This window comes from Mytilus edulis, chromosome 14, assembly GCF_963676685.1.
Source record: "Mytilus edulis chromosome 14, xbMytEdul2.2, whole genome shotgun sequence".
Taxonomy (NCBI): domain Eukaryota; kingdom Metazoa; phylum Mollusca; class Bivalvia; order Mytilida; family Mytilidae; genus Mytilus; species Mytilus edulis.
In genome coordinates, this window is record NC_092357.1 from 19,285,888 (window position 1) to 19,313,866 (window position 27,979).

The 27,979-nt window shown below is 32.0% G+C and overlaps 1 protein-coding gene and 1 long non-coding RNA gene across 2 annotated transcripts in view; both read right to left on the reverse strand.

Moving 5' to 3' along the window:
* Positions 1-7,010: 7,010 nt before the first annotated feature.
* On the reverse strand, positions 7,011-10,606 carry LOC139503670 (uncharacterized). The gene is made up of 3 exons (XR_011659162.1): positions 10,547-10,606; positions 9,213-9,240; positions 7,011-7,171 (listed from the first exon to the last, which is right to left on the reverse strand). It is a non-coding gene; the product is annotated as an uncharacterized lncRNA (long non-coding RNA).
* A 635-nt stretch (positions 10,607-11,241) lies between these two features.
* The window catches only part of LOC139504021 (hemicentin-1-like), a 76,646-nt gene continuing 59,908 nt past the window's right edge, over positions 11,242-27,979 (reverse strand). The window contains exons 6-14 of the mRNA XM_071294074.1: positions 26,795-27,103; positions 23,289-23,594; positions 21,894-22,199; positions 20,074-20,391; positions 18,590-18,889; positions 15,359-15,655; positions 14,605-14,913; positions 13,877-13,975; positions 11,242-11,285 (exon numbers count right to left, since the gene is read on the reverse strand). Of these exons, the coding sequence (XP_071150175.1) occupies positions 11,242-11,285; positions 13,877-13,975; positions 14,605-14,913; positions 15,359-15,655; positions 18,590-18,889; positions 20,074-20,391; positions 21,894-22,199; positions 23,289-23,594; positions 26,795-27,103 (2,288 nt within the window). The remainder of the gene's footprint in view (positions 11,286-13,876; positions 13,976-14,604; positions 14,914-15,358; positions 15,656-18,589; positions 18,890-20,073; positions 20,392-21,893; positions 22,200-23,288; positions 23,595-26,794; positions 27,104-27,979) is intronic.

Consider the following 27,979-nt stretch of genomic DNA (forward strand, 5'->3'; position numbering starts at 1 on the left):
AAATATTTCCGTCGCACTCAGTATTTTCAATTTATGTATTCCAAAGAAGATTTGATGAACAGTGATTATTTTTATATACAAAAAGTCAAAATATCCCAGTCGGTAAAGACGCATCGTACTGGTCGATCAAATACGTGATCATGATCGCTTGTTATATGTAAGACCACTATCAGTCGTTCTTCCCCATAACTCTGTTGGATAATTTTTTTTAGTACCATCCGGTTCTTAAAGTCGGTAGAGTGTGAACATAAAATTGAGAATGGAAATGGGAAATGTGTCAAAAAGACAACAACTCGACCATAGAAAAGACAACAGCAGAAGGTCACCAACAGGTCTTCAATGTATCGAGACATTCCCGCACCCGGAGGCGTCCTTCAGCTGGCCCCTAAACAAAAATATACTAGTTCAGTGATAATGAAAGCCAAACTAAACTCCAAATTTTACACGAGAAACTAAAATTAAAAATAATACAAGACTAACAAAGGCTAGAGGCTCCTGACTTGGGACAGGCGCAAAAATGCGGCGGGGTTAAACATGTTTATGCATGACCGTATTTTATAACATTTCTTTTTTGTATCTGACATGTATACACGTAATGCAATGCAACGGAGCGTTGGGTACGTTACTGCTTATTAATGGAAAGTTGAATTCATCGAGATTTTCATTAAATTTAGTTGCAGTCCTCCATCTCTGTCAGTTGCATTTGCCTCCGATTTTGATTGACTTGGATTCTCCAGTTGCTCCAACGTCCAACAAATGACCGCCGGGAAAGAGCTAATAGTGTTGAAATAGGCATAATAACACTTATAAAGCAATCAATTAATTAATTGTCTGTAAACAAACATATTTCCCCTCAAATTTACTGTGATATATGAGATGTTAGACCTTATTGAAATTTAGATAATTAGTTTACATGCTTCTTTGTCTTCAATCTAATTAAAAACCGATCTCTCATCGCTCCTGTTTCTGATATGTCGCATTGGAGATCTAACGAAACCCGCTTTGGGGTCACATGTGAGTGACCTCGTAGGTGTGTCTTTTTCGACCAATGAAATTGAGTCTTCCACGATCTTGGAAGTTTAACGTAAGGCAAAGGGATGTAGCTCATTTTATTTACGACGAAGTCGTCAGTCATAATAATTCATAAACTTTTTTCATTGGCTTATTAATAGGTCGTCAACTCATTTGCATATCTTTATAAATTCATGACTTTTAGTTCACTCACATGTGACCTCAAAGCCGGTTTCGTTAGATCTCCCACGCGACATATCAGAAACAAGAGCGATGAGAGATCGGTTTTTAATTAGATTGCTTTGTCTTTTGTATTTGCATATTTTGTATCAATTCTACATTAAATCAGAAAAAAAACAAGTTGGTTTGTAGAATACATCAAACAATCTGGGTTGTCTTTCAAGTCTTTAAAAGCAGTGCGCTTACCGATCTCAAACAGGGATGATGTTGTATCGCATTCTGTTACAGCATGTGCAGCTGGTAGAATGTTACAGATGTCAGACAAGAGACTTTTACATATTTTGTGGATAGGTATGTAGAGGAGCAAATCTTGTATGCAAGTATTAGCACCTGTTTTTATACCATAGTTCATGCGGATGTTGCACGGAGAGAGAAGTAATGAACGCACAAGAAGATCTGTATCTGTTGACTTTATCATTATCCTATCCTTGATTCCTTTGACATCAAACTCTTTATCTACATGAATAGCATGTAAGCGAGTATACTCTTCATCATGCGTACAAAATAATTCTTCAAATCTGAATACTACATCTGAGCAGATTTAGAATAAATAGAAGTGCCAGCTAAAGAAATGACTTCCTCATGCGTAATAGTAGCTGTTTATCTACCATGATGTTGAACAATCTATTCGCCTGTTCTCATCGACCCAATAAAATATTTCCAGTCAGGAATTTGACGACTTTCTATATATGACATGACACATGTTCACAGACTAAAACGAACTTGATTCAGCTTTAACACGAATGCAAGTGTCTGCTAGTGTAATATTTATAGTAAGAATGGTAGTACAATATTTTGTTATCATCAGTACGAAGGTGATATAGGTCGGACGCATCGTGCAATATGCTAAAATATACATGATCTGTCTGTGTTCCCATAGCCTCGATAATTTTTTTTCTTATTCCACGCATATTAATAAGCAATTTATTTGAAAAACCTGACATAGAACACACTTTTCACACTGTATTTTTATTCCTACTTCGTTAAGGGTTTAATGGTCACAGTTTCACGGGAATGTGAATGTGTTCCATATTTCGGATCTGAAACGTAGGATTTGATATATTATATATTACAATAATGACAAAACTAATAATTAAACAAAAAACAATTAAAGTTATGCAAACCAACAAAAAAATATTTCCTAAAGCAAATCAACGATTTACATACTGGACTATTCGAAACATACAAATTGACCATACAACAAGCAACACATAGAAATGAAGTGAGTAGCAATTGTCCTGTGGCAGTGTAAGCTCAAAAACGATAAACGGCACGAGATAAGGCGTGTTTATATCAAGGCAGAAGTTATGGATTAATTTGTGTTGTAATGGCTTTTTTCTTCAAATCGATTAATATTACACGGAAGATATTTGGCACACATATGTAATAAAATAGAGAATAGAAATGGGGTATGTGTCAAGGAGACATCAACCCGACCATAGAACAGACAACAGCAGAAGGTTATTAATAGGTCTTGAATGCAGCGAGAATATCCCGCACCCGGAGGCGTCCTTCAGCTGGTCCCTAATAAATATATATACTAGTTCAGTGATAATGGATGTTATTCTAAACTCCAAATTATACACAAGAAACTAAAATTAAAAATCATATAAGACAAACAAAGGCTAGAGGCTCCTGACTTGGGACAAGCGCAAAAATGCGGCGGGGTTTTACATGTTTTTAGACATCTCAACCCTCCTCTATACCTCTAGCCAATGAAGAAAAGTAAATGTGTGACAGTAACACGTAATAAATTGTCGTTTGTTCAAAATATGGTAAATTTCAACTAAGAAAATAGACTTACTAAAACCATGTAATACTTATACTTAAGTTATATAGAAATTTCCAGCTTTCGTTCTATGATTATTTTGATTTTTTAAACAAAATGCTAAGCATCATTTGAACAAAAACCACAGAGAGCAATGATTTTATTTTTCGTGTAATAGATGACCTGTATGAAGCAGGATCTTTGGGGATACCATAAGAAACCACAAAGTTTTGAAAAACGTGACCACGGGAGTCTACGACAACATTTATGATTCACTCCCAAAAATATAATCAACGGATAAGGAATAAAGAAAAAAAATCACTTATAAGTAACTTTTCTGAACATGCTCAAAGTAGAGTAAAATTAATTATTTTTTTTTAAAACGTGCAATTGATAACAAAAAGTTATGTTTTTTTTTCTTCATGCTGTTACCTAGTAGATATGATAAGCTAAATGTGATAAATGCTTGAATTTTTTATATTTCAAAGTAAAATCATTTGTTAAAAACTTTAAAACTGCTAAAGTCTTGTTTGAAGTATTAAACCATTACGTTGGAAATTTTTTTTTTTGTTTTTTTTGACTTAGGGCAAAAAAACTTCGGGTTAAATTTCGCTCTTTATATAAACCTTAATCCGATCGTTGATTTTTTTAAAATTCGGTTTTCACGGTCAATTTCAGCAATGTCTTTACGGTTCAATTCACTTATATCAAAATTGAATTTATTGCGAATTATGTATACCGCATTTTATATATATTGTTACTATTGCATTAACAACTTTAATATAACTTTCCGAATATTTTCCAAAAAGAATAAAAAAAAATACCTTTTTAATAACTGTCTTATTATTTATTGAGTTATAAAGTCGTAAAATTCGTACAACTGTTTCCCTCAATTGTTTAACTTTGTTACGTTGATAAGACAAATGCTCAAGAGTTGCAATATGTTTTTTTTGTAAACTCCCAAAAAATTCAAAACGGAAAGTTCTGTACAAAATGCAAAATTAAAAGCTCAAACACATCAAACGAATGGAAAACAATTTCCGTTTGACATATTCAGATTTGTATGCATACATTTCCGTTGACATAACTATTTATATCTATTTTGTAAAACTACTTGTCTAAGAATCAATATTGCTCTGAGTCATTAAAAAGAAGTTATCATTATCCTTTCACGTTCCGCTAAGTTTGGTGACTGTGTTGAACGTATCTATTCCGTCGAAATGATACAACAAATACATGTAAGTCTTCATCATATTAAATTTTTATCTAAAATTGACAAAGCATCTTCATAATTGTTTCCATTTCTTTTTAGCAATTACCAGCAGTGCCTGCATAAAGATCATATATCTATGAAACCTATTCAGATATCTTAGAAAAAAGCAAGATAAAACATAAACACTGCTTATCATAGAGTTTATAGGCGGCCAAAGTTCTCTGTTTATTTCACAGCCTAATACATATATTAATATACACTTTGATTTTCCTTTCATTTGAAATCCTATAATACTCCTGATCACGTTGCATCTGCATCTTTTTAAGTCTGCTAATTGCATGTATAAAGCAATCACGTGATATAGTATGTGTACGGATGTACACCTCTGGCGAACGAAATATTTCCACAATTAAACCTTTTTTCTTCACCTGATTTTTAGGTTTATATGATATCATTTTTGATGTTTTTATGTGTCAAATTTACCATGCTGTCAATTTTATAAATTTGTGATTTTTCTCAGTTTGAAGAACAAAATGCATATTATTTCAACTTTTTTGTTATAAATGAATAATTCTTTTAAAAATTTTGACTAATAAGACTGACTAGATTGGTTGTAAAATTTGAAAACAATAATTACTCAAAAACTACTCATTGTAAATACACAATTTTTTTCACAGAGTTAATTTTGATTACAACATTTTTACAATTCATTGACATTTTCCACTTGTATCACACGTTTTGGTAAAAATTCCAGAACGAGATTTCAACGAGACTGAAATTTCAGAAGAAAACATCCTTAAGTGGTTTGTTTTATAGTTTGAATGTTCCCTTGGTATCTTTTGCTTCTGATTTTTAGTATTGAGATACTTAACAGATGTTTCTTAAATTTGCTGTTGCAAAGTTAAACGAACAAACAAAAAACACCGAGAAATAAAGATTCTTCCTCCTTCAGGTAAAAATTTAGAAGGATATGGTTATTTCTTTCGGTCCATATTGATCATCCAATGCTATTTCCTGAGTATTTAAGTTATTAAATCTTTTTGTGTAACTTTGATGGTAAGTTGTATCATTGGCAATCATACTGCATCTCCTTATTTTTATATTACATGTTTCATTTTTTGTTGTTGAACGGTTAATTTTCTAAAACATTTTTGGTTCATCAAATCAAAATGGTTGCCTTTCGAATGTGTAATATTTGTCTACTTTGGATTACTACAGTTTGTAATTTAAGAATTGAAATAAGTCTATCATGTCATGCTCTATGCTAATTTTAATATGGGTAGGCATTATATTTGTCAACATTCTATACTTCACTTACGCTCGGTCTAGAGATATCGACACAAAGTGCTTACCATGTAATAATGAACATAGAGCATGACCTGAAAGAATTATATCTTATTTTCATTCTTACTATTATAACGATTCATAACATATAATCGACAACATATTGCAATCAGTGACAAAATTTACTGCTAATTAAATTTCGTTTTTTGTCCTCGAAATGTAACGGACGTCATCTTGATAAAAAAGAATCAACACAAAATCATTAAGCACGTTAAAAATAAGACACAAAATTAACATGTAATAGATGCGTGTCTACTTGTAATAACAGTTTAAAAATCATTGTGTGTATCGAAATTATTTTTTTTTAGAATCAATAAGCACTGTTTAACTTTGATGTATGTTTGCCTTTTCTGTCATCACGGTTTATCTCTCGCACTTGCGCTGTGCCATTGCCGAACTCATAACGAGAGGTCTCGTTATTTACCTCACTGCAACCGGATAACCTATCGGCTAATTTGCCGTTTCAGAATCTAATGCATTATGGGTAATATTTTCAAAAACGTTCACCAAAACGTTGTGATTGGTTTAAAACCTTATATTAACAATGGAAATCTATCCAATGACGTAACGTTATTTTCATTTTGGTGTACGAACAATGAGATTATCCATAGTCCTTTTGAATTACAAAAGGCAAATTGGAATACAGGAAGACAACTATTCACTAACACTACATTTCTGAATTTAAAAAAAGACACATGTACATGTGTTTTAAAGTATACATTAGACATTAAGAATCATATGATTACCTTAGCTGGATTTGGCAAAACGTTTAGGAATTTTGGTCCTCAATGCTCTTCAACTTCGTACTTTATTTGGCCTTTTTAACTTTTTTGGATTCGAGCGTCACTAATGAGTCTTTTGTAGACGAAACGCGCGTCTGGCGTATGTACAAAATTTAGTCCTGGTATCTATGATGAGTTTATGACTATAAAAATTAGGTACATGGTCTTTTACACTTGATAGCAAGTGATATTAAGTAGATTGACTTATCAACGCCCTATTTATGTATATAATGTTATATTTTTCTATCTTTACTGAACGTGCTTTTGTTTGTATATAGATTTAAAGAGCCAGAGACGAGCAATATCTATACTTTTGGTAAGTTTACTGATTGTTTAACTGTAAAAGAATACAAAAGCTCGTGTAAATCAATTAAGTTCTTTAATTTCGAACATACAATTATCAATTCGACAGTTTAATGGTAACTATACAATGCTGTATGCAAGTTTATTTTCAAACATAGATTATCTACCAATCACCATTTATTCTGCGTAAGTATAAAAGCAACTAAAATAGAATACTGTCATGTATTTTTATTTCAGAAAAATGTACGTCTTGAAAAGAATTATCCTATTGAGTATGAAATCAAAAACATTGCTTTAATGAAACTGTTCCTTGTATTACGTATTTCAAATACAAAATGTTTTAAAACCCTTTTTATATTAGAACGTAAGAAAAACTACGGTATTGATCTTACAGAGTTTCCGCTTATTGATTTTAAGTCAGTGTTATCTCCAAATACCGTACTGTAATGGGCTTCTGATGTGTCATAGTCATGCATCTCTTGTCTGTAGTCATCTAATTCCTCATCATTTCTGAAGATGATAAATATCATTATCACAACCGACTTCGATATATATGTTTTTTTTGTGAAAATCTGATCAATAGTCTTTCATGATTTAACCAAATTCGAATTATAAGAAAAAGAACATATAACTTGAGCAATGTTTAATTTTTTAAGAAATCCATTACAGATTTGGTATGCAGCTTTGCTATGATATCTATTCGGCACAACTTTTAAGAATTTTGGGTCCTCAGTGCACCTAAGCTTGGTATTTTTTTCCTTTATTAATTTTGATCCGAGAGTCACTGATGAGTTATTTGCAGACGAAAAAGGCATCTGGCGTATCAAATTATAAGCCTGTTACCTTTGAATACTACTATGTAACACAAATGCCACTTTTACAACATTAATAATTTATTAATCATATATAAGGTCAGGAACTTGCACTTCCATAATTGGCAAGTATATTTAAGTTTAAGTTATAGTTTATTTGTTATGCACCTAGGTTGTATGTTCCAGATTCGCTGCAGTGGATCGGATTATTCTTGTGTTTCACCTTCATCAGTATGAACAAAACTATTTTGTGCACAAGATTATCAATTTTCATTCTAATGCAACAACGTTTGTAACGTTCATTTTGATTGGATAACGTAACTTTCTTACATGGCATCACTTGACAATTAATGCTATGGGACGTACGCGCAAGCGCAGACGGCATATGACAGACTTTAAATACATGTTTTAACGTTGTTTTCTGTCAGTTTCATTAGAATGGAGATAACAATATTGTATTTTAAGCTCCGACGGCATCAATTTGGGATTTGATGGTCCCAAATACCCGTTTACTGTCTCCGCTAACGCGCCGCCAGTAAACTTAATTTGCGACCATCAAATCCCCAATTGATGCCGTCGGAGCTTAAAATACAATACAGTTATCTCCTAATTAGCCTGTCAACACATAAATTGTAAGCTGGAACACTGTTCGTCAAATGTGCGTTTCGACTACAATTTTAATGAAGTAGAATTGTCAGTGTTTCTGTCTATTTTCGGTGGTTCTCTTTTTGCACTTCGGAACTCATTGGTAATGAAACAACATAACCAACATCTATGGCATACAGTGGTGCTAATTACAAAAAAGCATATAATCAAACAAAATCTCTACCAAGTTTCCCTTTTCAATAGACTATGAGTGAATAAATGGGGCGTGTTTATGTGAAATTGTTTATTATGCCGGTGGGTGAGTCATACCAGATAAATAGAGTAAATCATTAATAAACTATGAGTGTATGATTAGGGCATTTGTTTATGTGAAATTGTTTATTAATCCGAAGGGTGGGATATACCAGATAAATAGAGTAAATCATTAATAGACTATAGCTATGAGTGAATAGATGAGGCATGTTTAAGTGAAATTGTTTATTCAGCCGAAGAGTTAGACATACCAGATAAATAGAGTAAATCATTAATAGAATATGAGTGAAAAGATGAGTTATGTTTAAGTGAAATTGTTTATTATGCCGAAGGGTGAGACATTCAAGATAAATAGAGTAAATCATTAATAGACGATGAGTGAATAAATGGGGCGTGTTTAAGTGAAACTGTTTATTGTGTCGAAGGGTGAGACGTACCAGATAAATAGAGTAAATCATTAATAGACGATGAGTGAATAAATGGGGCGTGTTTAAGTGAAATTGTTTATTATGCCGCAGAGTGGTGATAAACTGTAAACGGTTGAATAGTTTGCCTTAGAACAGATAACTTTCAAGAGTTTAAGTTATTGAACGATTTTAATTATCTTGGATGAGATTTTGTCACATAAAACAAACTTGACGTTCATATAAGAGAGTTGAGGGATACCAAAGGGACATTTGAAATAATAAGTAAATAAAAATAAAACCATTACTAAAACGAAAATATCATCAGATTAAACATGTGAACAATAGTACACACAACCCTAAATAGAAATCTAAAGACTGAGCAATGCAAACCCCACAACAATAGCATACATTTGAAATAGTAAAGATGCATGCAAACATTCTAGTTAAACAAATTATTTTTTATTATCAACTTACATGTCAACATTCTGGTGTTGAGGATACCCTGCAAAAACACGATAAACATGTATTACTTTTGCAAAGCTATAGATATGTGAAGTTATTTTAACAGAATATTTTTAAGTTTTAATCTTAAGCATTATACCCAAAATATACACAGACAAAAGTCCCATACAATCTTACTAGAGGAAAACTAAATTATCATGATTTTAAAATTCCTATGGCGATTTTCATTGATATAGGTGATAACTCTGCAAAAAAGGCAGAAATATCAATAAAAATTGATACCAACTTATAACTTTTCGAAAACATTTATTAATATCTTGCGTCCGAAGCGCTTTTCTTGATTCACCTTCATCATGAATGCTCGAAGCCAAACATTTTAAATCCGAAGATGTCTAATTATGATGAAGGTAAATCCAGAAAAGAGCTTTGGACGCAAGAAATTAATTTTCGTGTTGTTTTCAATTTTTCACATTACTGGATCGATACCTCTGCTGGTGAACTGTCAGTCCCCGAGGATATCTTCAGCTCAGTAGTCAGTGCTTTGGTACTGTCATAATTTAACAAACTTTACTATATTCGTCCGTTAATAAATTTTGAAATTATTATGAAACTAAAGTTTCAACTCTCTCATGGCAAAGTTGGCTTTAGATGAATTTGACTATTTATTTTATGTATTTTTGACATATAGCTCTTCATCGATCTATCTTCGGATTTCAAATGTTTGGCTTCCAGCGTTCCTGAAGAAAGTAAATCCAGAAAAGCGCTTCGGACGCAAGAAATTAATAAACGTTTTGTTTTAAACTTTTCCAAAGTATCATACTTTACAAGAAAATCAACCAAAACTGACAAAAAGGAATCATTTTTGCGGAGTTATCTCCCTTTCTAATGTTAATTTCCATAAAATTTGAGTTTTCCTCAATTAAGTTAGATTTTATGGGACTTTTTTTCTGTGTATATTAGGGGCTAAATGCTATAGATTAGAACTTAAACATTTTCTGTTGATATTGGTTTGAGGTTCAAACTTAGTTAGACTGGACTAGGTACGAATACTAAAAGTTGTATTGGGTTTCTTGATTCAAAGGACCCAAAAGAGGGAGCGTCACTCTGACAGACTTTGCATACCATAAAAAAGTAAGAACGGCAGTTGCAAGGTAATTACAGTTCTTTATATTTCACAAATGTATGTTCTATGAAGATCGATAAAAATGTTAACCTGTTGGCAGTACCAGCTATAGCTTTACTGCCAACACAATGCACAACATTGTCTTCCGTCAGAGATTTTTAAAGCAAAGAAATGTAATTGTTCTAATGATTTGAAGATAATGTTTATTTATTTATTTATTTACCTGTAGAATTATGCTGGTATGAAATTGGTTTCTGCCCTGATTCACATTTACTGCTGAAATGAACCTTTTTTTGAAATAAATACACTTGAATATGATTATAAATACATTTGAAGTCTATTAATCGAATCCAATCAACATGGACACATGTTAACTCTGACGACACTGAAAGAAAGACCTTATCAAATATACCAGCCTTTGATTTTAATAGTTAAAAAGTGCGTTTCGTCCTCACATGACTTATCAGTTGTGCTTAATTCTTGATAGTTGGACGGAAAACTAAATAACAAAGTCAAAGAGTATGTAATTTTAAATGTTCCATACGTTGAGTTTATGTTACAAATGGTGTTTTATTATATATGTTATAATTATTACATCCATTTTTAAACACGTGTATACATTGTTAATTTTGTATTGTCAGTGTGGTTAGATGATTCATCATCTTGTTTAAAGTTATATCATTGATGTTCAATCCAACAAAAAATACCACAAGAAACACATATTAGGGTCAAAATGCGGTTTTCAAAACTAGATACGTGTCCGGATGTTTTGCTGCTCTTTGAATCGATTAAGTTAGTATAAAATTTATATATTTATTGTGACAATGACAAGTCAACAAACTCAATAAGTTGTATCAAAAACTCAAATTCGACAAGTAATAAATGTGTATACTCATCCTTTAACATGTCTGAAATAACTCACTTTACATTTTTTCTTTTTTTGCCTCGAAATAATGTAAAACCTAAAAAAATAAATATAATTGAAAATACATTATAATTTAATAATATTTCCATACTAACTACACTTCTTTAGACTTTGATTGTCCTAATAGGCTATTCGCCAATTTCCGTAATTGACCCTGTAATTAGAGATCCCTAAAAACGTTGTCTCCCTTATGAGGGACATTAATTTGTATTTGCACTGTAGAGCTAAAAGAGGGACGAAAGATACCAAAGGGATGGTCAAACTCATAAATCTAAAACAAACTAACAGCGCCATGGCTAAAAATGAAAAAGACAAACAGAAAACAATAGTACACATGACACAACATATGGAAAACTAAAGAATAAACAACACGAACCCCACCAAAAACTAGGGGTGATCTCAGGTGCTCCGGAAGGGTAAACAGATCCTTCTCCACATGCGGCACCCGTCGTGTTGCTTATGTGATTACAAATCCGGTAAATAGTCTAATTCGGTAGGTCAAATTCATGAAAGGGAAGGGGATTGTAGTTACGACGTAAGGAACATATCCGATATAATTTGTGAAACGGTTATTTCATAACGGTCAACCAACTCGTGATGGCGTCCGTAAAATTTACGAAGGGATGATTTCAACTTCACCATTTGGAACTCTTGGTTTAATAGCTTCCTTGTGAGCAGTAACCCTCTATCAAGAAAATCATGATAGGAAATGCAAGCACGGGAATATCGTATCAATTAGGAGATATATACCCCGTATGCAGGTGCTGCTGGAATGTTGCTACTTAGAAATGGAAAGTTCACAATTGGAAAGCTGAAATCATCTCTTTTGTCGTAAAGTTTTGTTTTCAACCGACCCTCATTGTCAATTTCTAGATGTAAGTCAAGATATGAAGCCGAATTAACTGTATCTGTAGTATCCTTTATCTCCAATTCGATGGGATGGATGCGATCTACATAGTCACCAAATTTTGAATTGTTTAGTGAAAGAACGTTATCTATATAGCGGAAAGTAGAGTTAAAGGATATTGCTTACTTCTTATCTTTCTTCCTTAGAAGTTCCTGCATGAAGTCAGCCTCATAATAATAAAGAAACAAGTCAGCAAGTAGAGGGGCACAGTTTGTTCCCATTGGGATGCCGACAGTCTGTTGAAAAACACGCCCTCCGAACGTAACAAATATGTTGTCAATCAAGAATTCAAGCATCTTGATAATATCGGTTTCAGAGAATTTTTTGTTTGAATCAGAGTGATTCTTTACAAAGTAGGATTTATCCCTCCCTAAGACGATATACTTGTATCTACGTTGGCCATTCTTTTTTATGAAGCAAAGTAATACCAACTCTTTTAATTTGTCTTTTAGTTTGGAATGTGGAATACTTGTGTGAAGAGTAGAAACAGAAGGAGCAAATTCTATGTGCTAAAATGAGTAATTTATTAGGTTTTCAAATCGTTTAATAACATTAATTTGTTTTTCAACCAAATACTATTGACATCAGCAATTATTTTTCGTGAAAAATTAGTTAAACCGCCGATACATCACAATGTTTTGCATTTGGTAAAGCGAATTTTGTCCGGTATGGAACCAGTCTACGATTGACAAACGGAAGTATTTTGCTTAAAAAGTGTGTAATAACAGAATCAAATCTGTAATTGGCAAATTGACTATTAAGTATCTAAAAAACATATGGGAGGTATTATTGCATTTGAGATCAATGGTGAAATCAACTATGGGACATATCCACCAACAAGCGATCCCTAGATAACAAAAAGTTTTCAAAAGAGCAAACCAAAAATAATACTTATCACTTCAGTTTTAGCTTGAGCAGGAAATAAAGAATGTTAGATAAGTTCCGCTAAACCGAAACAAGATTATAATGTAAGACCAGTATTAAAAGATGTTCTTTTCGTATATAATAGCACTGGGTAGAGACTGGGCGTATGAAATTCCTATATTACAACAACTAGGAAATGATTTTTTTTTTTCCAAATGAGCAATATAGATATATACTGATAATATCGAGCTCAATTTTCTGTTTCACTTAATTGTCTACCAATTTAAGGGTACCGTATCATATACGTATGTGACTCTTTGTCCCAAACATTTTTGACATTAAGAAAAAAACCCAGATAGTTATTTTAAAGAAGAGAGGACATTAGTATTAGCTAGTAGCACTACAAGGCATAAAATATTGATTGAAAACTGATACATGAATAATTCAGGATTTACATGGTATTCATAAAGAGACACTTAAATTAAATGTTTAGAGCGCTAGTTTAACTTACTAAACGGGGATTACGAATTGGTTATGATACACATATATGAAGTACTTTAGGTTACATTTTTTTATATTATATTGTATTATGCTATGAAGAGATTCTCTACTGCAATTAACCATACCATTTCTTGAGCAAGTTATCGGCTTGTTAAATACGAAGAGAACCAATACGGTAACTGCAAATTATGATTAATATAAAGAGCAGGAATACCTAAACGAAACTTTTTCTGAAACAAAGTATTACTATGGTTATTATGATGAGTAGCAATAATAAAATTGACAAAAACACAACTTCTTGAACAAATTATCGCAATAATATATACGAAGAGCTGCTTTACTGAAGTTAAACCTACCATTTCTGTAACAAATTATCCCAATTATCAATACGAAGAGAAGCAATCCTCCTATAAGTCCTAGCACGACATACATTAATACGTTCTGTTCTTCTTTATCTAAAAGTAAGTACAAAGTAGTCAGTTTTTACAACGTTAAGTTCACTGTTTAGACATTTGGCCTGTATTTAAGTAATTAAATGTTGTTTATTTGAAATAGTAAATATAAACTACAGAACCAAATTTTTTGACCACCAGCGAATTGTCTAAAATCAATCGATGTTGATAAGACTAAAACGTGAATGAATACTTTATTGTTCAGTCTGTTAACAGTTCAATTTAGTTCACAAATTGATAACATTTGTATACATTCTGTATTTCTTTTTATAGAGAGTGTTACATAAGAAAATGATAGAGGTCACAACAGTTCGAAAGCTCAGAAAAATTACATTCCAAAATTACTAAGTAACTGTAAGTGATATGTGTGCTTGAATAGTTTCCTGCTTTGGGTTTCTTTATATTGTTTACATTGGGACTTGGCTGTAAAAAGTTTGTTTTGTCTTTCAAATTTACCATAATTGATTATAGATTATAACATGTGTATGGTATAATTTGAAATGCACGAAACCAAACATAAAATACATTCGATGTATTTAATCAAATATGCTCATTATGAATAGTTTGCCAAATGATTAAAAACTTCCAAAAAATATGATATTAAACAAAAATAATATAATTAAATAACATACCAATAATTGTCAACTGCAAACACACTGATTGAGGTAATTTGTTATTGAACAGATTACTAACATCACAACAAATAGTCTGTCCACTCTTTTCTGAAGATGGAACCAAGTTTAATGAACCAGCAACTGTATAACTTTTGTCAGTAACATCATATGTATGCACAATAGTAAGCTCTTGTGTGTAAGATTGGTCTTCGATTCTCATGGAAATGGTCGGAGCAGGATATCCATTCATTGCAGAACAAGTCCATTTTCCTGCAGATCCAGAGGTCAACTTGGTAGGTCCGGTCAAGATTGGGATGTTTGATGAAACTTAAATGACACGTCAATGCAAACTTTAAAAATATTTAAAAAACATATAAGAAATCACAAGTAAATAAAATAAAATGTAACTGTTAAAAAATATTTGTTATTACTTCAATTGAAAATCGTGATCAGGAATGGAATCATGTGATCTTACAACTGAAAGCCAGGCAAATAATGAGTGCAACACAACTTTGGTACGTGTCGTTTCATTGCGTAAATTAAATCAGAAAAAAGGAATAAAATCCGATCTTTAGAAAATAGTAGATTTGAAACTATGTTAGGTCAACATGGTCTGACGTTGTGTTAGCTTTGTAAAAACGAATCAACAGTGCACCAGCAGCAGTGTTGATTATATCTAGTAATTTAAATTCTACATTATGCGAAGAAATTATAGTGCTCTGTAACAGTTGTTTTGTTGGCATCATCTTTAATGCTCGAACATTATACGTACAATACAATTCAATATATGTTGTCGATGAAAGGGGTTTCTGTAAAATGCCATTATCCGCCTGACATTCAAGCACTCCAAGATGGTCTTCCAATCTAGCATTAAAAGTAAGTGTTGTTGTTGTTACACCACCGCCTGCAGATCTTCTTATACCATTTGCGATGATATTATCGTTTCGTAGCCAATTTACTGATGGCAAAGGATTTCCTCCTGTGGAACTGCATGATAATGTTACAATGTCACCTAAATCATAGCGTTGTACTCCAACTATTTGTGGTTGGCTTGGAAGGTTGTTGGAAGCTATCATATATGAAAAAGAAAATTTTTAATATAGCTGCATTTGAAACTCATATATTAAAATTAATTTGAATATATAAACATCATTTTATAAATAACATATAGATGAGAGGGTGATAAAGCAGATTGTTACCCCGAGAAAACATTGTCAACCGCGTCGAAGCCAAGGTTTACAATGCTTTTTCGAGGGGTACTAATCTTCTCTATCACAATGAATTAGTTCATGATGATATTTCGTCTGCTATATAAACTAAACAAATAAAAAGTACTGTACACATAGATATTGGAACACCAAATTGTATTAAGATTACAGTTATCTGTAAAAATTACGAATTAATGAAAATGTCTTCCAAAGTTGTCCGCTATTATTATTTGACGCCACCACAAGCGTAATATGCCAGGGACAGCATGGACTGCATTCTCGGGTTACTACAAATGTCCTGCATTCATCAAAACGAAAGTTTATAAAGAATGCACACCTATATGACAATCAAAGTAAAAGTAAATAATTCTTAAATGATTTGCATATCTATAAATACTTGTATTGGATTGGTCAATTAGAATTTTTCTCTAAGTTTACACTTTGATAAACAATGTTTCCGAAACTGCTTTTGTAATATATTCATGCGCTATACACAAGCTTGCAGTGATACCGGGATTTTCAGCAAAATGAGATTTTAAAACAATTGTATAACAGTTAGGACTTCAAGTGCATATATAAACAAACAAAAATTAAATTTAATGCCCTAAAGCTTCGAAAATGTATAAAAATAAAATTTAATAAAATTCCGCGTAATTTCATGAAGGATTTGGCAAATATACGTCATGGCAAAACACGACGTCATACGAATTGAAATTTTCAAAGGGAAAGATTATTTCGTTACGTGTATGCTTCAAATTCGGTGAACATCTAGTACAAATGAAGTTTTTGAGGTAGGTGCTATTTTATTTAAGATTCCGTTGCATTTATCGGACATTTATGGTTTTTAGAAAGTCAAGATGGTGGCGTACTCCTCAGTTACAATTTACCATTGTGCTTTTGATAGTAGATATATTTAGTAGCTATCAACAAAAAAACGTGTTTATTATATATCACAAATGTTTGGCTGAAGATTATAAGGATTAAACACATTTTTCTAGAGGTTCTTGAAGTGTAAAAAGTAAAATCACAAAAATACTGAACTCAGAGGAAAATCAATTTGGAAAGTCCATAATCACATGGCAAAATCAAATAACAAAACGCATCAAAAACGAATGGACAAGAACTGTCATATTCCTGACTTGGTACAGGCATTTTCAAATGTAGAAAATGGTGGATTAAACCTGGTTCTATAGCGCTAACCCTCTCACTTTAATAACAGTCTCATCAAATTCCGCTACATTTACATGATGCGTTAAATAAACAGTCACAATCAATACAATAGTCAAAATATGGGTACATCAGTCATCATCGTATAACAATCTCAAAAGGAACAATTTAACAGGACACAAAAACATCTACTATCTACGAACACATGGATTGATTTGAGTGTCTGACGTCAGAAAAATTATATACGTCACATAAATTTATCGTTCAATGTGCGTACAAAAAAATTTAAAATTTACATAGGCAATGTACGCATACAGGGCCAAAAAATCAAATTAAAGTATGTAAGAATAAATTACAGAAACAGACCGAGATTCAAACTAGTCCAAAAGTTATACATAGAATTTATGAGAATCCAAAAATTATTTAAGGAACAATTTAACAGGACACAAAAACATCTACTATCTACGAACACATGGATTGATTTGAGTGTCTGACGTCAGAAAAATTATATACGTCACATAAATTTGTCGTTCAATGTGCATACAATAGTTCTCAAAAGTACCAGGATTATAATTTAATACGCCAAACGCGCGTTTTACAAACAATTTTAAAATTTACATAGGCAATGTACGCATACAGGGTTAAAAAATCAAAAGTATGTAAGAATAAATTACAGAAATAGACCGAGATTCAAACTAGTCCAAAAGTTATGTTATACATAGAATTTATGAGAATCCAAAAATTGTTAATTCCACTACGCCATAGAATGATTTTGACGTTTGTGGTTCAACGTATATAGTAATTCATAATAGAAATATATCATGACATACGGTACTCTTACTCAAAAACTCAACATAAAAGTCCTTCGGATTTTTATTCAGTTTGTTAGTTAATCGCCCGGTTTACACATCAATAACCTCTAGAAAAAATGTGTTTAATCCTATAATAAACTTCCGTCATTATCATAACTATATGTATTGTCTCTTGTACCACTACAAGTTGAAATTATATTCGATGTGGTTTGAATATATTTAATACAAAAATATTCTCCAAACACCAAAAAATAACTGACAAAAAAATCTAATTTCATTTGTTAATTATACAATCATAATGGATTGGATCGCACGGCATTTAAACTTTTGTGAAATACTTTTGCATTTACCCAAAAAGGAAAACAGGAAAATAAGATAATGTGCCGGTTTAACGTACTTTTTCTGTAAAATTAAATGGTAGCAATATCTGACGTTGCGTCATATGCTTTATTTCTTAAGATGGTTCTTAGTTACTTCATTAAGGTTTCATTTATCCAAAATATAGAGCCTTATTCCAAAGCGTGTACTAGAAATTATTGATTTAGTGAGTATTTTGATATTACAGGGTTTTAAGTTTAATATTTAATGAGATTACGATAATGTTAAATAGTTTAGGATATTTACGGTAGAATTATGTTTGTTAAGAAGCCAGTAAGAGTCGTCTATAAGATATTTTACATTATTTTACAATGCAATATTGTGATAGACTTATTCAGTTTTAAGTTTTAAGTTTGATTTTTGCAATTTACATGGAGACTTATGTCTTCAAAAGATGGTTAGGTATTAGTGATGTTTAAAGAAAGTGCCAATACATACGATTAACAGCTAGATATGCTGTCTTTACAAGTGGTCCCTGGAGGAATCCATTGTCTGCCTGACATTCATATACCTCATGGTCATCATCGGTAGTTGTTGTAAGAGTTAATGTTGTTGTTGTTATATTACCACTAGTAAATGTTGTAGTACCAGATAAAATTAATATATCATCTTTGAACCAAACTACTGATGGTGATGGATTTCCTCCTGCAGAATTGCATGTAAGAATAATATTTATTCCTTCCTGAAATTCTATTGGTTTACCTATCTCAGGTTCACCTGGAGCGCTCCTGGATGATGCTAAAATATTAATGTTTCCAATTAGAATTTTCAATGAACAATGTAACTTTATATAGAAATGTGTCGACATGGTTAACTAGTTTACAGTAATCGCAACATATTTCGTCATACTTATTATAGAAACAATAGAAAGCCAACCGTTTTGAATAACAAATATATCGATTGAATGATTGCAACCTCAAAAACAAATAATCAAACAACACTCAACTTTTCTTCCAAAGAATTCTAGAACACTTTGACGTAGGGGATGTATTTCAACTGTGAATCTACAGTTCATCAACACATTTCGAAATATAACATGTATAAGTTATAACCAATCTTATTCACAATTCACTCTAAATTATTATGAAACGAGTTTCTTGTAATTATAATGTTATCAAAATTATTGAAACTATGCATGCAACTGTAGAAAACTGAGTTCTTTATGAATTCTGTTGCTTTTACATTTATAAAAACTTTATAACATATTAGTGACCAATAATTTATCACTCGGTGATTATTGGTTGAAAATTAATGAACTTTAGAATTTTTTGCCAAAGTTAAACGGATCATGACATATATAAACAATTCACAGATGTCACATTGTATCACGTGGAGCCTGTAAAACAAGTGAATTGTCAGAGTCATGATATTTTTATTTACCATACATTCCCCATTTGTTTTTTTACGCTTTTCAATGACACTTGTTAAATGCTTTGGTGTATTTAATTTGTTCTTTAAGATGCACGTATTGCTATTTATCTTCAAATGCGTTTTTCCATCGATCTTGCGCAGTGCAGTGACCGTAATTCAAACGAGCGGTATCATAGATAAGGTCACAGTATACGGGAATTAATGGACGAGACGATAATAAATAAATAACAGTACATGTATGAAGATTTTGATAAACTCAAGAACGATCATACAAACTTGTATTATTGTAAACATTAGAAATGAGAATGAATTTCCCTCGCCATACGGCTCGCGAAATTTAACATTCTCTCGGCTGGTATTTTTCGCAAATACCCCTCCTTAACATGATATATCTGTTTAAAAATCCTTTTTCGGCGCATGTACTTTGTATCTGGTTGTAAGAATCAATAGATAAACATTATACTCATTTAAACTTTTTGGATATGCAAACTTTTGAACTCTAGTGCATGACTGAAAGTTAAAATTTAAAATGAAAGTTTCAAACAGCTTACCTTCTAGAACTTTAAGGATGACAGGTCCACTCATATACTGCTGTTTCCCATTGTTTGCTCGGCATTTATATATACCCTCATCGTCTTCTGTAATGCTGAATATATTCAAATTAGGGTTTGTGGCCGACTTAACAACTTGTCTCTTAGCATTACCTGTCCCCATAGTTATAACCTGAGCATTGCCTCCTTTCATCGGCGTTTTTGTCCAGTCCCATTCGACAGCGGGGGGTGTACCGTTTATTTGACACAGCATGGTAACTATAGAATCACCTACTATAGTTGAATATGTTGTCAATGATGCTGTTATATGCAGGTCACCTGGTATTAGAATACATACTTATTTTAAAAATATACTTGTTTCAGTTCATGTATAAGATAATTGTTAAGGATGTTCGCTTATCTGTTTCAAAATAATTTTCAATGACTGATATAGATTACATGTTATAGAATATATAAAGGAACAAGAAAAGCAGGAAGAAAACCAACTTCTTTTAAGATATGAATTTTGACGGGAAAGGTTCACAGAATTTTCGTACAATTTAAATTTGGCACATATCTTTCCTAAACGTCAGAGGTTTCCGAATTTCGGACAAAAGGTCAAAAACAAGACTTTCTTACATTCATACACTTCAATAAATTCAAAATTAAGACGATTGAAAACAAGTATAAACGTTGTACGAAATCTTGAAAAGGACAAATATGACTGGTGATAGATAAAATTAGTACTTTAAAAGATGAGTATCGGAATTGCAAAAAAAAACCGGACATCAATGATATTTTATTTCAGCACAAGACTTCTTACTACTGGGCGGATAATACTAAACTGACCGGGTTGAAAAGTCCACTTACAGGTGTTTTTACCAAGAACCTGTACTAAACCACCAAATATGCCAGGCTCTACGTTGATTCACCAGTCGCAAATTTCGTCTACACAAGATTCATTTTTTGGGATGAAATCAATACATAATGATTCGGTTAACCGTTGTTAAATATCTTTATAACTGACAACCAATGATAAGTTCAATTGAATGTATCAACTCTCAGATATGAAAAGTTGCTTCTTGTGTTTCCGCTTGTCTATTTCATATTTGATGATATATGATCTTCTTGCATAATATTTATTATCAGCTGTTAAGTACTTAGATGATATTGTTGTTTAAGTTAATTGAATTATTAAAAAAACATTTTATCCGTAAGAATGGTATTTATGTAAACATCTGTGAAATGGTCAACTCCGTCCCAAATTTGACAGTTAAATCAAAAAGGACGTGGAAATATCGGAATTTTGTACTATGGCAAGTGTAAAATCATTTGTTACCCCGAAAAATGCTTAACTGTGTCAATATCAAACAATTTACAACAATGTCCAGGGGAAAAGGTCAACCGTTGTCTTTATCTCTGCATATGCCTCACTACCGTAAAATGTAAGGGAAAATGCAAAAATGACGTCATCTTGAGTTTTTGAAATTGAAATTGAAATTAATTTATTCAATATTATTATTTCTTTGGACTTGATTTGTTGCCCCCGATAAAATTTACTTTGTAAGCCACAGTCTTATCCCAACTATTGCCAGAGTGAATATAATCAAGAGCCAAGTCAAGACACGTAAACTATATATCGAAAAAAACTAGGAAAAGGTGAGGGGTGTATGCATTGCAAAGAGTGAAAGGATTACAGCTTAATCGTACTAGGAAAAGTAATGGTGCATTGTTGATTGGATCAGATGACTGCTAGCAATAGTTATGCACACTGTTTAGAATTTCACAAAGTTTTCGTTTTTTATCTTTTTGCATAAACTGGCTCATATATCAATACTTACTAATGAATCTTAGGACTGTATATGTACTGTTGCTTTGCCCAACAACATTGATAGCAGAACAAAAATAAGTTCCACCATCGAATGACTGGAAGTTCATTATTAATACTGAGGGATTCTGAGCGTTACCACCATAATATTTAGCAGTATTTTCTGTGCTCAATATTTGTTGTTTTGTAGAACCTGTTGGTGTGAAATACCATATAATGGATCTAACTGCTGGTTCTCCAGTTATAGTACATGTAATTAACTGAGATTGTCCCTCGAGGAGATCAGCATTAGATGGAGAAATATCAACGGTTAGTAAACCTGCAAAGACAACATGGGCAATATCAGTCTTCTCACTTAAGAGAATTAAAAAACGATAGGACTACCAAAATCTTTGTTAACAATCGACTTAACAAAAATTGTGCGAGTAGAAATTATCCAAATTACATTTTTTTTCAATATACCAAAAAAAAGATTATGCACGGTCAAATATGTTTTTTAAAAATATTCTATGTTTGTTAAAATTCAGAAAACCTATTTGAAGTACGGATTGTTCCTGCTATTTTCATTTGATATTACTAGGTCTATAGCACTACTGGTACTAACAAGATTAACAGCAAGCTTCTCTTCTCTTTGGATACTGTAGAGTTTCACGTGTTCAGGTGTTTTATATGTTTTGGCTTTCAAATGTTTAGTTTTATGTATCATTTTTCATAAACAGGTATGAATCAAAATGCCTCTTAAACTTGTCCAATAATTAAAAAGGGTACAGTACAATTGTAGGAAAAAGGACACTTTATATCAAAAACTCAATAGCGCAAGCAACGCATGACTATAAGATATATATGCAGAAAGTTAACCTTTTTGCTAAACAAATTTGACAAAGGTAATTAATGCCACCAATTACATATCAATAAATATTCTTATCTAATGGTGTCCTCGACTTTTGATATGCATTTAAAAATTAATATGATACATATACTATGATATCTATTTATAATTGTACTCAGTGCAACATATTCGAATAATGATAGAAAGACGATTTCCTGAATTTTAATACCGCTTTGTTTTCTCGCAATATGTCTTGTATGATATCAACAGCTCTCGGATTTGAAACTCACCATGTTTCAATCAAACAGTTCCTATATGGGAATTATCTTTCTGTATAATATTTTAATTGTTTCAACTTCTCACGATTTTTTTTTATCACTGACATCATTCAGTTCACGAATAAGACAGTTGTTAAACGTTCGTTCTGCTGGTTGTTACATTTCAATGTTTAATTTTGTCAAGTTTTATTGACGTTCCCTTTTATTTTTTAATTTAATAGTGTTCGGTTCTATTTTTATCATAAAACACGGTTATATCAAAGTGTTAAAACAAAAACAAAATAGCAACACAATAACTTACTCCCAGTAACAGTCAGAGTAGTAGTTGTACTATGTCCTGTTCCTACGCCATTGATGGCATAACATGTGTAAATTCCTACATCACTTTGTGCTGAATTAAAGAGTGTCAGCGATGGTGTAATAATATCACTGCCACTGTATTTGTTGTTGTCGGTTTCGAATGTAATACGTTTTATACCTCCACCAATATTTCTTTGCCAGTAAACTGATTTAAGAGTGAGTGTAGAGATAACAAGGCACTGTAGGACTACAGTATCACCAGGAGTTACAGAATATGACAACTTTTGAATAGAAACAGCTGGTACACCTTCAAAAGAACAACATTTATTATTTGTCAGAAGGCAACAACAATATGAAAAAAAACCCGACCAAAGGTAAAGTATTTGTACAACTACAAGTCACTGTACAGCTTCAACAAAGACCTAAGCCCATACTATATAGACAGGTCTGATTCATTGTAAGACCAACGCATTGAGCGACTAAGTTCGTACAGTATTTTCACAATCTTATCTACATCGATCAACACAATTTGGTATGTGTTTCATGTGAGATTTAAAGATACAACCCTGTAGTCGGAGAAGTTCATGGTCAATTACGAAATTACAAGGAAAAACTGAAATACTCGACATTAGTTTTTAAATACAACAAGTCATTCTGTTTCAAACATTTTGTAACATCAATATCCTTATTTTGATAACTATTGAAATAATAAGACCCGTTGAAGCCATTAAATAATTTGCTTTGTCATTCAATTTGTGTAACAACTATACAGGATGTAACAATTCATTGAAAATATTAACTGTCAGGGGAAATGGAACTGGGTAAGAGGTTGCGTTAAAATAGGGATATGCTGTGTAAAAAAATTGCCCAGTTTTTGTCTGAGATTAATGCGGGGGGGGGGGGAGGAGCTGAGAAAATTGGGATTGTGGATGGGGAGTGGGGGGTAAGGTATTGAGAGTTAGGAACAGTGTATCCAAAATAATATTTAAAAAAAGAATGCATGCGTATTTGGAAAAAAATTCAGTGAGTAGATGCGGTTTGATTGCACACAAGAGACAAAATTTGAATAGCATTTGTTGTTGGTTCTGGTAGGTTATATAACCATATAAATAGAGGGTAAAATACTATAATCTGAAAAATCAGTTAGTGCAAACATAACAATAAGAAGATGTGGTATGATTATCATGACATGAATGTAAGCAATTATAGGTAACTGGACGTCTTTTAGCAATGAAAATAAAACCATAATATAAACAGATACAACAGACCCGGATGTGAATAAATCAGACGGTAAATCTAACGGCTTAATCTACAGTAGTATAATTTGCGAAAAACAAATATGACACGTATGAACCGACGACAACCACTAATTAAAAGGATCCTGACTTTAAACAGGCAAGAAAAAAAAAGAATGAATGATATGAAGTTAACACATTTAATTAGGTTTATTCATAGTGTAGAAATATCTATTGTATGAAATTCATTTTAGTCTCTCTAGTAATTTTTACAAAATATGTGAGCTTGATCTTTCATATTCAGTGATAATAAATTGAAAATAAAATAAGAGACAAGAAAAAAAGGAAAGTGCAATTGTCTTATGACCACCTAAATAATTAAAAGTTTAGATATCAAGTATTTGTATAATGTGCAACTTTCCATGAATTCGACACATAAGGATGATAGTTCAGCTAATCTTTGCAGCAGCAGCGATGTGGTAATATTTTTTTTTAAAGTTTACACATACTTATAAAAACATCAAACATTTGAAGAGTGACCTTTGCTAGAATTTTTTTTATCAGAAATAATGCAATCATTTTATATGATTACTTGAAGAATAAATAAATATATTAGTAAAATGTCTTTGTACAAGGATAAGTAACAGATAGATAAAGTAAGGTAAGGCTTTGACACGCATTTACATCCGATTTCGAGTATCAATTTTGGAGCAATACATGATTCTCCTTATACAAAAAATTCAAATAAAAAACATCGACAGGTTTGACGATAAAGGGGACGTTATAACAATTCCATGAACATAGATGTTGTTTATAATGTCGTAGTTGAAACTGCACAGAAACACACCATTAGCTTCGCATACAAGTCTGTATGTTAATCGCGACAATATAAAGTCAAGTCAAAGTTAAAACAGTCAGCATTTTGACTGCGCAAATAAGACAATTACAGTACATGTATAAAACTATAAATTTATAGTGCAGTCAACTCCAACAGGTTTCAACCCAGATGCGTGCAACTTCACAGAAGGATTGCGTATATATTGAAGTTTTTCACCCTTTTTTATTATTAAGATTTGTTTACAGTTTTTCCGGCATTCGAAAACTGAGTGATTTTTCAGCTAAATGTACATAAAAAGTACCAATTTTATGTAATCTACAGCTTATACAGTTCAGCCTAGACCCCTTAAACGAATTTTAAATATTGCAAAATTTATAACTGAGCACTTACTATTACAGGATAGTTTGAGGTTTGTAGCAATGGGAATGTTATAAGTTTCACCAGCTGTACATAATACAGTATGTATATATGTTTTGTGCAACCTGACAATTTAAGTTCATATTCAACTTTTAGTCTATTTATAGACAATGTGACCTTGACCTTGACCTAGTGATCATTTACTGTCCAAGAGACAATTTTTGTAAAATTTCCATTAAAGAATTAAACATAATTAGAAAATCTTAAAACGCAGACTGGTACACATAATTAATTCTGTTATAAGTGCAAATGAATTGTAATCGCTGAGATAAAACATATTTACATATTCTAACAAATAATGAATATATTTATAACAATATAATTTTTTAAGTTTACATATTTCACTTTTTAAAATCATTTTTGTATTTTTTTTTTTTAAATTTTACTGAAAATTGCTTTCTCATTTTTTTTTACCATAAATTCCCCCAGGACCTAACATCTACTGACACCTTTTTCTTAACAATAGCAACCGGGAAGATTTCAAATTTTCTAACTTTCTGTCAGTTGGTATCATGTCATGCAGCTTATATTATGCTTATCTGAAACCATGCGTTAAGATCAAGATTGCAAACACTTTCTGTTATAAGAAGAGCTGCTTACACCAGGTGTCGTTTTTTAAATATTAAAAAAATTGGTAAAAGTGGGGTTCGTGTTGTTTATTCTTTATTCTATGTTGTGTCATGTGTACTATTGTTTTTCTGTTTGTCTTTTTATTTTTAGCCATGGCGTTGTCAGTTTATTTTAGATTTATGAGTTTGACTATCCCTTTGGTATCTTTCGTCCCTCTTCCATACATCTGTGGAAATTGCCAAATCATACTGACGATAAATCATGGTCAAGAGAATATGACGAAAAATACTACTACCAGGTATGAATGTGTTTGTAAAATTATCTCCGAGTATTGATGGGTTTCGGACGGACTGACCTACGATATAAACCTCAAAGCGCGGTGCGCTTGAAACGAAAAAAAAAATATATGAAAAACAAATATTGAACAGATAGCACAATTTTACTTACTTCCAGTTATAGACAGAATGGTGTTTGTACTTTGTCCAATTCCTACGCCGTTGTAGGCAAAACATGTGTAAGTTCCTACATCACTTTGTTCTGTATTGAAGATGGTCAGAGAAGGTATGGTGGTAGTTGTGCCCCTATATTTGTTGGCGTCGGTTGTGAATTTGATATATGCTATGCTATATTTTCCCCTGTATCTTTTCCAGTAAACGGAGGTAACTGTCAGTGTAGAATTAACAAGGCACTGCAAGGTCACAGTGTTACCAAGAGGTACAGAGTATGACGACTGGGGTACAGTAACAGTGGGTAAACCTTTGAAAGAATAACATTATATTATGTCAAAAGGCAACAAAGTGGAAACAAAATATGTCAAACATGTGTTCCCAGTGCTCTTTAAGGATGTACTAAGGTGAGGTTTTAGACTTGTTGTCAAATGTTCGGACTTCTTGATGCTTTTTACATACAATATTAGGTTAAATATTTTGCCCATAACACCCATTTATTTTGTCATATAAGACTTAGAAGCGCATGAAAGGTAATTTTACAAAACTTTAGAAGATTTTTGATTTTCTTGATTTTGATTTTAGACCAATAATACCAATGCAAATATTAGGTAAAAGTCTGAGTCAGCCTTTTCCCGCCATATTTTAAATCTCAAATATCTCAAAAAGGAGTTCCGTGACCTATACTTATTTTTAGCTTTTTCCTTACCCAATGCTCTTTAGGCTTACAGTATCAAATTTAGATTCTTAATTCATTTATTTTCACCCAAGTACACCCTCAAGATAATCAAATACGACGTAAATACAAGTACAACACTAGATCAAGTAAATATTGAGCAGATCACCTGATGAGGATGAGCGGCCTTGTTACGAGTGTGAACGAAATTGATATCGGAAACACTATGCGGAATAACAGTTATATACCAATAAATCAAATACAGTAATTTAGGAAAGCTTACGATGAGTGTTGTCCCTCATACTGTTAGAGAATGTGTAAACACGTTAATTATGAGCTATGAAAATCAAGAAGTTCCTGCATTTTTCTGAGTACGTTTTAAATTTTTTTTCAAAGAAATATATTTTATTGTGGGTTAGCAGTCATTAGCTTTCACTAGATTTACCACTGTTGGTTATATTGATAATTTAGAATCGTTATAGTACCATTTTCGTTTTGAAAATTGTTTTT